We start from the raw sequence: 12816 nt of genomic DNA on the forward strand, positions 1-12816 counted from the left end.
AATGTAATATATTATTATCACCTTTAAGCCAGGTACCCACTAAGCTGTATTTATCAACTCAATCTCAATTAACCGTGCACCAGGAGGTTGCACTTGTCGGATGGCCGAATGTGATGATTTTTCATAATAAGTTGGTTTTAAGATTACCTATATGCGAAATAAAAACCACTATTTGAAACTACATCTTCTTTATCGAATAAAATTGCTTTACCCTGATTTATAAAACGTTAATAAACTGGCAACATTCAAAAAAAAACATTTCAACGATGGAGGGGATAAGGTTATAAAACGGGTCATCCCTCATTCTTACGGGCTTTTTGTTCCGGTGAGCTGAAAACTAACCAGGTTCCGACGTGTGTAAAATAGTATCGTTTTATTACCCTTAAACTTATGAAATAGTTATATAGTTGTTGTAAAAATAATTTCATTTGATAAACTGTTTCTCATGGCACATGAAAATGTATATAGAGTCAGAGTCTGATGTACGTACCTGATGTGGAACCCTGATCCTCGCCAAACAATAAGGGTACGTACGCACTGTCCGGTTACGGCTAGCCGCAGTCCGGTTATGGTTAGCCGTCTGGGTGGCCGCCGATTGCGGTTGCACTTGCGGCTGACCGGACGGCCAGCTCCAGTGCGGTCAACCGGACAGTGCGTGAAGAACGTATCAAATCTCTATTATGGTGATTAGCTTATATTAAGTAGTGAAATCTTGTAAATAGCCAAGCCTAGAAGATAGTATAGATCGTAGGTAATAAAAATAGTAAATTTGGCCATTACAATCTGGCCATTTTTAGGATTGCACAAAACTTTGCCGTTGTTGATGTACGAGTATGTAAGAATACATCTACAGTATTTTCGACGGCGCAAGTAGAATCTCAAAACAGACCAGATTTTAGCCAAGCTCTTGCTTTATACTAATCTCTTGGGCTTGGTGGTTTAAAAGGTTAACTTTACAAAGTAACGCCGAACGCCCGATTCCATCAACTGTGTACATGGGTATGACATAGAAACACGAGCCTGTCGAATGATGAGAGCCAGTATTTTATAAGAATGTTAATGGTTCCGTTCAGAGCGTCTGCCACCAAATCAGAAGGTACCTCGTCAGAGGACCGGGAGCGTCGCGTTAACACGAGTGGCTTTAAACACTTTTACGTATTAATCTCAACTGGACTTTATTTTCGCTCATCTGCTAAATTTTACTCAAATCATTCGTGTCTATGAGCTCACTATTAGAAACATTAAGTGGATACACACGAAGTCGGCGCGAAAGAGCGCTCCGATGCACGCACTGCCTATAGTTTTAAATGCCAGTTCACGGGGAACGCGATAAGCAACGTCCTCATCGTACTGCGGTCCCGTTCAACGTGTCTACGGAGCGGTCGGGCGGGGCCTCGCGGGCGGGCGGCGGCGGGGACAGCAGCCGGCCCAGCCGCTCGGCCGCCTCGTGCGCTTCGGGCGGCGCGGTCAGGCGCGGCAGCTTCCCTCCGCCGAGCGGCGCGGGTGCGGGCGGCTTGCCCCCGCCGAGGGGCGGCTTGCCCCCGCCGAGGGGCGGCATGGCCTGGCACAGCTTGCGCCAGAAGACGGGGTCGTCCAGGTCGTGCAGGTCTAGGTATGTATGCAGACACAGATGCAGCTGCAGGTCCCTCGGCAGGCGCTCGGGCGCGCGCAGGCCCCCTCGCAGCAGCAGCACGCGCGCCGAGCGGCGCTCCAGCGCATGCGCGTGCGCGATGCGGAACTCCTCCAGCGCCCACTTGCTCTCGCCGTAGTGGTCCGACACCAGCAGCAGCGTGCGACGCGCGCACTCTACGGAGCGCGCGATGTGCTCGGACACGGCGGCGCCGGGATGCCAGTCGCGGCAGTGCTCCAGCGTGCTGTAGCCGCGCGCCTCCAGCCCGCGCACCACCCGCGCGGCGAGCGCGTGGTCCTGGTGCGCGTACGACACGAACGCGTCGTGCGTCTTGCCGGGGTCGGCGACCTCGTCCGACGCGCCCAGCACCCACTCGAGGCACAGCTGCCGCTCGAACAGCAGCTGCTTGATGCGCGGCCGCACGCGCGGCCACAGCGCGACACCCGCGCCCGCCAGCAGCGCCAGCGCCGCCGCCGCCGCCGCCGCGCCCAGCTGCCACGACAGCGCGCCGCCGCACAGGTCGCCCGGACGCAGCTCGCTCAGCGCCAGCCCGCGCAGCGCGCCCGAGCCGCAGCGCAGCTCGTCCCAGTCCGACACCTGTTGGCAGTCAGAGCGTGAGTGTGAGTGCGGCAGTGCGGCGCGGCTCCGGCCGGCGTGGCCACGGCACTTACGTTGGCGTCCCGGAGGCGCGCGAGGGCGAGCTGGTCGCGGCAGTCGCAGGCGAACGGGTTCCCGGCGAGGCGCACGCGCACGTCCCGCAGCCGCGCCGCCGCCGCCTCCGACACGCGCGCGATGCGGTTGTCGCGCAGGTCCAGCTCCTGGGGGAAGCGCCGCGATAACATATTGGTCGTAAAATTCAATATTTCGATAACTAAAGTTATATTTAAAAGGTCAAGAGTATATTATTCACCCACAAAACAAAGAAAACTTTTTCCATACAGTTCTTAGGGTACTGATTTGCAGTGAAAAGAATATGAATCCTTTATGCTTAAAAAAATTAAACCGTATGTAGCCAACTAATAACTTAGGATGTTCTTTAACTAAAGCTTCATCTCAACTTTCCCTCTGTATAGCGCAATATAATCCCTACCTCCGTCTATGTCTGTGTGAACAAAGTACCTAAACAAGAATGCTGAGACAGTTTGAAGTGACTGACCCGTAACGTGTCCGGAATGTCGTCCAGGTCGAGCGCGGCGATGGAGTTGTTGGGCACGATCAGCTCGACCAGTCGGTAAGGCGGCACGGTCGTGAGGCCGGCGGCCGGCGCGAGCAGCGCCAGCGGGCGCGCGGCGCTGGCGGCGGCCCAGCCCGGCCAGCGCGCCCCCGCACCCGCACACTGCGCCACGGTGGCGTTGTCGCGCAGCCGCGTGCCGCACGAGCAGCCTGCGACACACACGACACTGAGCGACAGCCGACAGCCGACAGCCGACAGCCGGGAGACGTCCGCCGCCGGACGACCGTCTTGTCTCGAGAGACGCCTCCGTCACCTCCCGCCTGCCACTGACACAACTCCTCTGCCCTCAGGGGCGGTGGTCATGACGAGGAACTTATGATCATATAACAAATCGAGGGTCGTGCGAGTACCACTCGCTGTAAGAAGCGCCACCGATGGCTTCCAGGGCAAAGGGGTCGACACGGCACACCAGGTTTAGAGCGAGAACTTAGCGTGGGCGAGAAACGTCGATACCTGTTTATCTAAGTATTAATAGTAATTTTTGTGGAAATCCTTCGAATACACATTTTGAACGGATGATCGATACGATCTCACCACGAACAGTAAGCCAGCTGAATGCGAACGGAGGCCGTACCTTCGGGGCAGTCGAGGTAGTCGCAGAGCAGCTGGTCGGGGTCCCGCTGCAGGAAGCTGCCGTTGCCGCCGCTGCTGCAGGGCGCGTCGGCGGCCAGCGCCAGCAGCTTGTTGCAGTCCCGCAGCAGCGCGCGCAGCCTACTGTTGTCGCACGTGCACTCCAGCTCCGACAGCGACAGCTCCACGCGCGCGCGCTGCAACCAAATGTTCACTCCGTTTAGACCGACAGTAGATCTACTTCAACTTGCATTACGTTGCTGCGCTCAATTTACCACTTAAGCTTTATAACAGCTTACGTTTATCTTTGGGACACTACGGGAGTGAGCCGTCCGGAGTCCTTGCCGTGCTCATTGTGGATGAACCGGTCCCATCTCTTCCCGCGGGTGTCGTAAAAGGCGACTTGTCGGCAGCGCGCTCTACTTCAACTACGAATCGATACAAATAAAACCCCCCCGTATACCTATCGACCCGGCCTATAGAAGTAAGGCATATTTAGTTTAGTGTATTTGCAACAAAGTGTGGTAGATCTCGCTGACCTCTAATAAGCAGTTTACTCGCAATCACGAGCTGGTAGATGCTTTAAAACAGCGAATTTGTTGTTGTCGGAATATGTTGTCGGTCAGCAAGTTCAGCAACATGCGTATGCGTGTTACCGTGTCCTCTCGCGCGTGGTCCCGGCAGGCGGCCAGCTGGTGCGGCGTCACTTGCAGCGCCGGCAGCGGGTTCCCGTCCAGCAGCAGGCGCACGCCCGCGCCGCCCGCACCCGCCAGCTCAGAGCTGCGCTCCATCACCAGCTCAGAGTACTGAAACATGCGTGACTAATGAATCCGCGGCACGCTACAGACGAGTTGTGTTCTGGCTGCAACTGCCAACGCCCGTACTACAGTTCGATTGCAAGAATCGCATCTGTAAAGGAATCCGCTCACTGGAACTTTTATGTAGGTAGTTAAGCTAAAGGCTCAAACAGTACTGGCTGGCTGTTTAACAGTAGCCGTAAGGCCTTGCGATGTTATGAAGTTTGCTCAATCTAAATGGACCACTGATTAGTCAATTTGAGGCTGCCTTCACATCAGGGTACCAACGGTGCGACTGTGTTATACCGGCCATATTCAATCTTTTTTTTATTTTATTTTTACGTGTTGTAGATGTAGTGCAACGGGCTTCGTCGTGAGTCTGTTTATGTTGTCCATAAACGAAAATCAATTCAATGCAATTCAATGGTGCGTGTGAAGTTCCCAATCCGTACTGGGCCCGCGTGGGAACTATGGCCCAAGCCCTCTTGTTCAGAGGAGGCCTGTGCCCAGCAGTAGGACGTATATAGGCTGGGATGAAACGTAAAATTTACAAGGCGTCTTCAGATTAAACTACTATGCCAGGCGGGTTATTTGTAGACGCATGGCCTGATCAGGTACTCGCAGGTTAAGCATACATAGCTGCTCAGTTTTAGAAAGTGTGACGCCTAATGCAATGGCAGTTTTAGGGGCCATCCAAAAATTTATTTTCTCATTTATTTAGACGATTTGTGCCACGAGAGCAAAATAGTTGGGATGGTCATTAGTAATAAGTGTAGCAAAGGAGGGGGAAAGTCTGAAACTATCAAAATCGGTGGGACGTTCAGGGATGATCCCTAACGTGGGTGCGGCGGGAAGTCGGCCGTACTCACGTCCAAGGAGTCGATGAGGTTGTCCCTGAGGTCGATGAGGGCGAGGTCTCTGGCGTCCCTCAGCCAGTCGCTGCACAGGCGCGTGGCGCGCGTGCGCCGCAGCTCCAGCCGCCGCAGCGTGAGCGGGAGCTCCGAGCTCACTGCAACACAACAGGAACACTCCGCCTCAGTAGAGCACACGACCGTGACTGGACTGTGCCAACACAACCCATGTAACATACCAATAGTATGAAGAGATACTACATAGTTCAGTGCTGCCATCAGATCTAACCATGAGATAACCCGTTGGGGAAGAAAGGTTCTCGAGTCACCACTCCAAGGGTCACCACCCTCCAATTAGCAGGCTTGCCACTTCTTTGGACTGTCGCCATCGTGAGAATTTCGGGCACCGAGTGAATGCAGGTGGCGAGTTTTCGTTTGCTGTGGCATTTCAAAGAGGTGCTTTTTGTTCAGTATCGAAACTTAACCGGCTGAGGACGATGATGATTAGATCTGGAGACTGATTTCGAGATTTTAGATGCGTGCGTAAATATTGGAATAACAGGTCTTTGGCGACTCCAGAGATCCAGTCCAGTTATTTACATGCAAAAACTACATACCCGATTTCGGTCCAATGCATCTAGATCCGATAGATAGTCGTAGTCGTTAGATAATCGTTAAGACGAAAGAGCATACACACGTACTCTCTAAGTTTTGTATTTATAATATTTGAATACATGACAAAAAAACCGGACAAGAGCGTTCGGACACGCCCAAGATAGGGTTCCGTTTCGTAGCCATTACACGGGCGGGGTCACGGCGTTTTGTTACCAAATTAGTTTTAAATATTATTGATTGATGCATGTTAGTCTGTAAGGTATTTATTGTATGGGCCAAGTTGTCCAAAATAATTGAATTTATTATTATTATTACGAAAAAAATTGTCGGCGTGACTGATATGTATATTCATGCCAAATCACAGCTTTCTAGTACTAACTGTCTCTGAGTTCAGCCGCGGACAGATATACAAACAGACGGACAGACTTGGCGAAACTATTAGGGTTCCGTTGTCAAGTAGGAACCTTAAAAATTATTGACACTGGTGTGTTTGGGGGCACTAACCGCGGCCGCGCGCGATACGTGAGGAGCCGCAGAGCGAGCCCAGCGGGTTGTCATTAGCGCGCAGCTCCTTCAGCGCCGGAGCGGGCTGCAGCGCCGTGCGCTTCATCAGCGCCCTTTCCAGCGCCGCGCCCGTCAGCGAGTTGTCTGACACGAACAGCGTCTCCAGTGCCGTCAGTGACCCGAATACGCCTCTGCAACACAACGGCGTGACCCTCTCACTTTACTAAATCTCTTAAATAGGTTTCTTTGGCTTGAATAAAAAAATAATAATAATAAATTATCTTGAGATGTCACAAGCAGCCTCCTTATCTACCGTCGGTGGATTATCATCGGTCTTTTGAGACTTTCTGTACAATTTTAAAGTACGGACGGTTCGTCCGTCAAAACATTAGGGATTACGAGTATCTTACGAAAGAGTTGATAGATTTAAACTTACTTCGGCAAGTCAGTCAGGTTGTTCTGCGAGACGTTCAGTGCCGTGAGGTTGGTAGCGCCCTCGAACGGAAACTGTTCAGGTCGGACAGGCCGCACGACATGAGAGACAGCTTACGGAGGCCGGAGCCAGCGAGCCAGCGGGCCGGCAGCGGGGCCAGCGGCACCTGCAGCGAGGCTTCCTCCAGCAGCGGCAGCTCGCCCAGCGGCGGCGGCGCCAGGACGCCCTCGGAGTACTCGTCGATCAGCGTCAGCCAGCGCAGCGCACGCAGCCGCGCCAGCCAGTGCGGGCCCGCGCCGCGCCGCCCAGCACGCGCTCGGCCGCCGGCAACGCCGTCTCCTTTAGCTCGAGCAACTCCAGCGTGGCGGGCAGCGTCGGCAGCGCGTGAGGCGCCTCTACGAGGTATAATCTTAGTATCTTCAGCTGCGGCAGCTCGGCCCGGAAGTCGGGCGTGGGCCGCAGCGGTGACTCCGGCGTGGAGCCGCTCAGCTTGAGCTCTCTCAGGGCGCCGAGCCCGGCCAGCTGGGCGCGCGTGAGGCGCGACTCGGCGGGCAGGTACTGGAGCCACAGCTTGGCGACGACGGTGACGTTGAGGGCGTGCAGCGCGTCGGCGTAGGAGCCGGCGGGCGCGCGGCAGCCCTGGAACTCGGCGAAGGCGACGTCGGTCAGCGCCGGCAGCGCGGGCAGCGCGCGCTCGTCGGCCGCCGCCACCGGCCCGGGCTCGTTTTCGTCGCCCTGGTCACACCTCACGCTGAACACACTCGTGTTCTCGTCGTAGATGATGTTCAGCGTCCTGCCTGCGAAATACGACAGTAACGGTAGATTGCCGTGAGTGTTTCGGGTAGTAGTTTTCGAAGAAGAGAACGAGGAACATGTCGCCTACCTAGATCTAAAGCAGTGTCAACTCAAAATAATACTACATAAAGGGAATATTACACATATTATATTGTATATTATAATGTAATAAAACAAAATTGAATTCTATAAGTGAGATCTCTTTCAATTCTGAATTGTCATTAGCCTATAGCAGTCCACTACTGGAGATGTGGTGGAGACAATAAGCGCCATTGTTAATGTTTCTTTTAATTATGCCCTTTCTTCGCTTCGACGTATCCAGCTCCTAACAGCAGTATTGCGCAAATCGTCACTCCATTTTGGCCGGAGGACATCCTACACTACATTTGCCGAGACGCGATTTCCACCCAAGAAATGGTTTACTCCACTGGTTACCGGTTCTTCAGCAAATAACTTTACAGCCCAGATTATGGACGTATCGTAAGAGCGAAATAGGTATTTTTTGGAGTTTTGCTACTCTACTTAAAAAACAGAATAATTAAGCTCAAATTCTACGCATTTTTAGTTTTCTCGCAGTAAAGATGAAAAGGCTCTGCGACTCCTGCATAAGGGGAGCACCTCCAGTCTTCAGAAGTTCTGAAGTAATTGCATTTTAGCCGGCCGCTTGTTCATTTTAAGCTCTCTCGAGCCAGCATGATTTCTGACAAATTGGCAGTGTAGTAATAGGTTATTTATGGTGGCTTTTGAATCGTGGCCTTCGTGCTAGAAGCAAGGAGCATGTGAAACGTTAAGTCGAGTAAAATCCGGCTTCGACAGTTCGGTTTGAAATTCGTGTTTTAAGCTTCATCAGGTGGCTTCTCTAAGCCACTGCTTAGCTAAAACGTCACTACTAAGCCTAGAAAGAGCCCATAGAGCGTTTCTCAAAGTTTCTACGTTCCATCCCTATCGATATCTCACTAACCTCCTACATAATTATAAATCATGTTCTAACAGTCAGACAGCTATTTATTTTGTGCATTGCTAGAGCATTGTCATAAAACAGCACGCCGCAATCTGTAGCAGCCCTGAATGTACTGCTAAAAGACGCAAAGATCTTGTCTGCCCTAATAACAGAACACAAAGCGCGCATTCTCTTCAAAAATTTTCGTTTTTAGGTCCACTTTTTTATAATAGGTTGAATGCGAAGCTAGATTTATATTCGTTAAGTTATGTTAAGGGTAAGAAAAAACTCCAAGGTGCCCTACAAAAGATGTCTTACATAATAAATATTTTTTTGTTTTATATCACTAAATTATGTCGCATTATTATCTGTATTTTTTTGGCCGCAGGTTCCAGTTGCACTTGCGGCTGGCCGTCCGGGTGGCCGCAGGTTCCGGTTGCACTTGCGGCTGGCCGTCCGGGTGGCCGCAGGTTCCGGCTGCACTTGCGGCTGGCCGTCCGGGTTGCCGCAGGTTCCGGTTGTACTTGTTTGCGGCTAACTGGACGGCCAGCCGCAGTGCGCGCAACTGGACCGTGCGTATAGCGAGCGTCGTGGTTTTGGTGAAATATTAAAATTAAATGCTCTATAATACAGGGTGATCAATCTGAATGGGTCAGTATGTACGAGTAGAAGTTATAAACCATGAGAGATAGCGAAATCTGTTCTTAGATGTATTCCTTACGTTAACAGAGATTTTAACTACCTACTTAGGTTCTATTTCCGTTTATGTATGTATGAGATACATATATTTAAAAAAAATGACATTCTGTTTAAATCTACAATCGTCGCCATGGTTCCTAAGAACAGATTTCTTTTTTTTAATGTTTATTATATCATCAGGGAGTTATAACGCATCATTATCATTATGCCGTAGATCCTTATATATGACTAAACTATTATATAAGTCGCATATATAATCTAAGAGTAGATCCCAATTAAACTAGGCTGAGCCTGAATCTTGGGACTTGAAGATGACATATTGACAATAGTATCTAATGTAATAAACGAAATAATACAAAAGGAAAATTAAAAGATCAAAAAAAATATAAGACTTATAATATAGGTATTAAAACTTAAAATGAAACCAAACAACATTCCTTCCTCATTACCACCCTCACTGTGAATATAATTCTTACAGTTTCTGACTTCTCCTTTCTGACCAATTTGGATTGATCTCCTTTATAGTTTGTGGCAGTTACAGTTACAACATTGGCAACCGTACGAGTAGCAGGTGCGGCTCACTCCGCGATTACGTTTTCCATTACAAGTAGATGCCAGGCGCCACTCCGGAGTGGCCTTCACAGAGGTTGCCTCGCACTCGCACTGCTGCCTCGGACCGCCCGCGTGACGCGCTCATGCTTATAATTTATTATATTTACGCATTTATTGTGTTATTTTAATACGTTTTAACCTGTTTAAGAATTCTACCAATAAGGCAAAAAGATTTTGCATTAAACTGCGGCAACGCACGCTAAAATGTAGTAGTATAGGTAGTGTCACGAGTGTTGAGGTCACGCACACAAGAACATGTCATGTAACGATAGCGGGATTTTGACATTCACTCATTCACCCGTGTGTGTAATCATTCACTTCAACTGTCGTGGCACTACCTATTAGATATGTTAAATTCGTTAAAATTGAAAAATTGGTACTTATGGATTTTTGAGTCAACAAGTTAGTTATACTGTGAATAACCTAACCATAAAAATTCATTTTTAAAACAAGCTTTTTTGCTGACTGTACTTTTTGTTGACTGCACTTGCATTGTCACCCAAACCAAATTTGCATACCAAATATCAAGTCGATGCTATTAACCGTTGAAGAGTTTCGTCCTGCGAAGACGATCCTGTTTGACTACCAGGATGTCACTACCAGATTATTGTATTGTCACGCGATTTACAAGTCAAATTTCAAGTCAATCTGACTACTGGAAGTTGGTCAAATTATACTTGCAAGGTTTGACTACAGACCGCGGATCGGCAAGCGCACCGTGGGACGTCCACCAACGAGATGGACGGATAACCTGTTTAAAGTCGCGGGTTCAAGGTGGATGCAAGCCGCTTCCAACCGAAGCAACTGGAGGTTTATGGGGGAGGCCTATGTCCAGCAGTGGACGTCCTATGGCTGATATGATGATGATGATGAAGTTAATAGCGCGCCAAAAAGTGAGTAAGTGAATTACTGAGTGCTGCCGCTGCGTCGGGAGCGTATTTTTGCGTTGATTTGTGAGCATTGCCGTATCGTTACTTAAAACAATTCGCCTCACGCTCGATTTACCGAGAGACCACCGCGCACCTCGGTGCCCGTAAATACGAAGAAGCTTGTAGATGTTACCATTGACTTTGAAGAAGTTCTCCCTGGCGAAGTTGCTGTCTTGGTAGAGGCAGTCGGTATGGGCGCGGCAGAGCGGCTGCTCCCTCGCCGCCGCGCGCAGCGCCAGCGTCAGCACCAGCAGCGTCAGCGCGCGCCGCGTGCCCCCGCGCGCCATCATCGCGCGCGCGCCGCACACTCATCCGACAGGTTTCTTTGACCGCAATCACTTAGCAAATTACAACTTCGGCATATCCTCACCGACACACCAGAACATACTAAACACAATTATCAATCACCACACTAGAATACACTAAACTCTTTGGGCACGTCACACGCATAGATTCTCCGTAAACCGCTTGCTGGGCACTATTCGTTGGCTTGCGCGTTATCGTTTTGTTTTCTGCGGTTTTCCTGTAGCTCGCGCTCGCGCCGGCCGCGCTACCTGTTGCTTCGCTCTGTTGTGACTGACTGACGAACACATTAGTGTTGCGTGACTCACACATGCGTCGCCTGTTGGGGGCTAAAGCTCGGTCCACATTTGTATCATTTTGCCGATCACGATCACGCGTATCGTATCGAGCTCGCGTATCCTAAGTATGGACGCTCACTTTGGGCACACCGTATCACTAGCATCGTCACGTGAAAAAATGTGTCCATACTAACCGTAGCGTTGAAGCGTATCGTATCATAACACCGTATCATTATCATTAAGTGTTATCATTGATGATCGGGGAAAAAACCGCCCCGAGAGCGATTATGGCGTATCAAATCATAACTTTGTATCGTGATACAGTATGAAAACACGTCCATACTTACCGATCTTGATACGCGTGATAAGTGTGCGGGGTGTACCGGGTGAAATCTAGGACGTAATACAAAATTAGTGTTTCATGCTCAGTTAATGCTGGGTAATATAATGCATTAACTCTTTTGTTGAAATAAGTCTGAAAAAAATTGTGGTTTCTATACATTATTCTAAGAAATCATGAACAATGTATGGAAACCGCAATTTTCATAGATTTCACCCGGTATAAAAGCGCGTATCAACACATCGAACCCGAGCGATCAGATACGGCGCGCCGCATGATCGGGCCGTTTTTGCGTCCACACTAGCGATCTTGATACACGTCGGTGCAACGCGACGGAGATGCGATACCATAAAATCATACAAAATGGGACCCAGCTTAAGCTGTGTCCAAACTGTTAGTGCGCTTTTGCGATTTTTTTTGTGCCCACCCTGATGCCCCATTTAAATTTTTAGGTTAAGTACAATTTTTATGTTAGTGTCTGACTTTTGCATTAAATTGCAACTTTTGTGTTCTTGTGCGATTCGGTCGGTCGTGATACGAGGTCCGACACTGCCTGGCTGATTTTCTCCAATCGAATGGTCCCCAGGCATTAATTTATTTAACCAACTTTACTTCACTACAAATCTTGCAAGTGAATTTCCAATGATTAGATTGGTTTGAAATGTAATACAATACACAGAATATAATTTTTAAAGATGTAAAAAATAAGACTCAATAAGTTCCGTACATCTATAACAACATTTGCAGAAATCAGAACATTAAAGAGCTTCCCCTGGCTAGGGCTTTGTCTCGGGTGAGGGATTGGCTGAGGACTTTGACGTATAGCGAAACTGAAAGTCTCATCAAGCACCAGAAATAAACCACACACACGCACACACACACACACACACACACACACACACACACACACACACACATACAACACTTTCACATACAAATACTCACACACACATACTGAAATCAATTGTTTATTGTTGAATGAATTTTATTTCTCGAGCTGGCATTTTTCTTTTTCTTTTCTTTTAATTATTCTGATGTACTGAAATTTTTAACTTTTGACTTTATTTTAAATCTGAACTTAAAATTTTTGATACCGTATAATAATTGACATTCTAATTTTATTTTATTTTTTACTTATTTTAGTGTTTTAATTATTAATTCTGAAATTCTAATAGCTATTTAGTATAGGTTTTAACATAATTTATTTCATTGTATAAATTTAGACATAGCGGTAACATAATCATAATTAAATTATTGTTAATCTGTATTCACACTCGCAGACTACC

At 48.9% G+C, this 12816-nt stretch overlaps 1 protein-coding gene across 1 annotated transcript; it reads right to left on the reverse strand.

Annotated features, from left to right (window-relative positions):
• Positions 1 to 207: 207 nt before the first annotated feature.
• Positions 208 to 10896, reverse strand: LOC141434446 (protein toll-like). Its single transcript, XM_074096865.1, has 10 exons — positions 10743 to 10896; positions 6916 to 7431; positions 6638 to 6746; positions 6202 to 6392; positions 5101 to 5240; positions 4091 to 4240; positions 3439 to 3631; positions 2787 to 3013; positions 2302 to 2448; positions 208 to 2227 (listed from the first exon to the last, which is right to left on the reverse strand). The coding sequence occupies exons 1-10, from the start codon at positions 10894 to 10896 to the stop codon at positions 1343 to 1345; spliced, it is 2712 nt and encodes a 903-aa protein (XP_073952966.1). The 3' UTR covers positions 208 to 1342.
• Positions 10897 to 12816: the final 1920 nt, after the last annotated feature.

Source organism: Choristoneura fumiferana, chromosome 13, assembly GCF_025370935.1.
Source record: "Choristoneura fumiferana chromosome 13, NRCan_CFum_1, whole genome shotgun sequence".
NCBI classification, from domain to species: domain Eukaryota; kingdom Metazoa; phylum Arthropoda; class Insecta; order Lepidoptera; family Tortricidae; genus Choristoneura; species Choristoneura fumiferana.

Coding starts and splice junctions, on each gene's coding strand:
- LOC141434446 (XM_074096865.1), bottom strand. CDS start 10,896: ATGGCGCGCGGGGGCACGCGGCGCGCGCTGACGCTGCTGGTGCTGACG. Junction 6,393..6,637: donor AACCTGACTGACTTGCCGAA/GTAAGTTTAAAT, acceptor GTTGTGTTGCAG/AGGCGTATTCGGGTCACTGA. Junction 5,241..6,201: donor ACGTATCGCGCGCGGCCGCG/GTTAGTGCCCCC, acceptor GTTGTGTTGCAG/TGAGCTCGGAGCTCCCGCTC.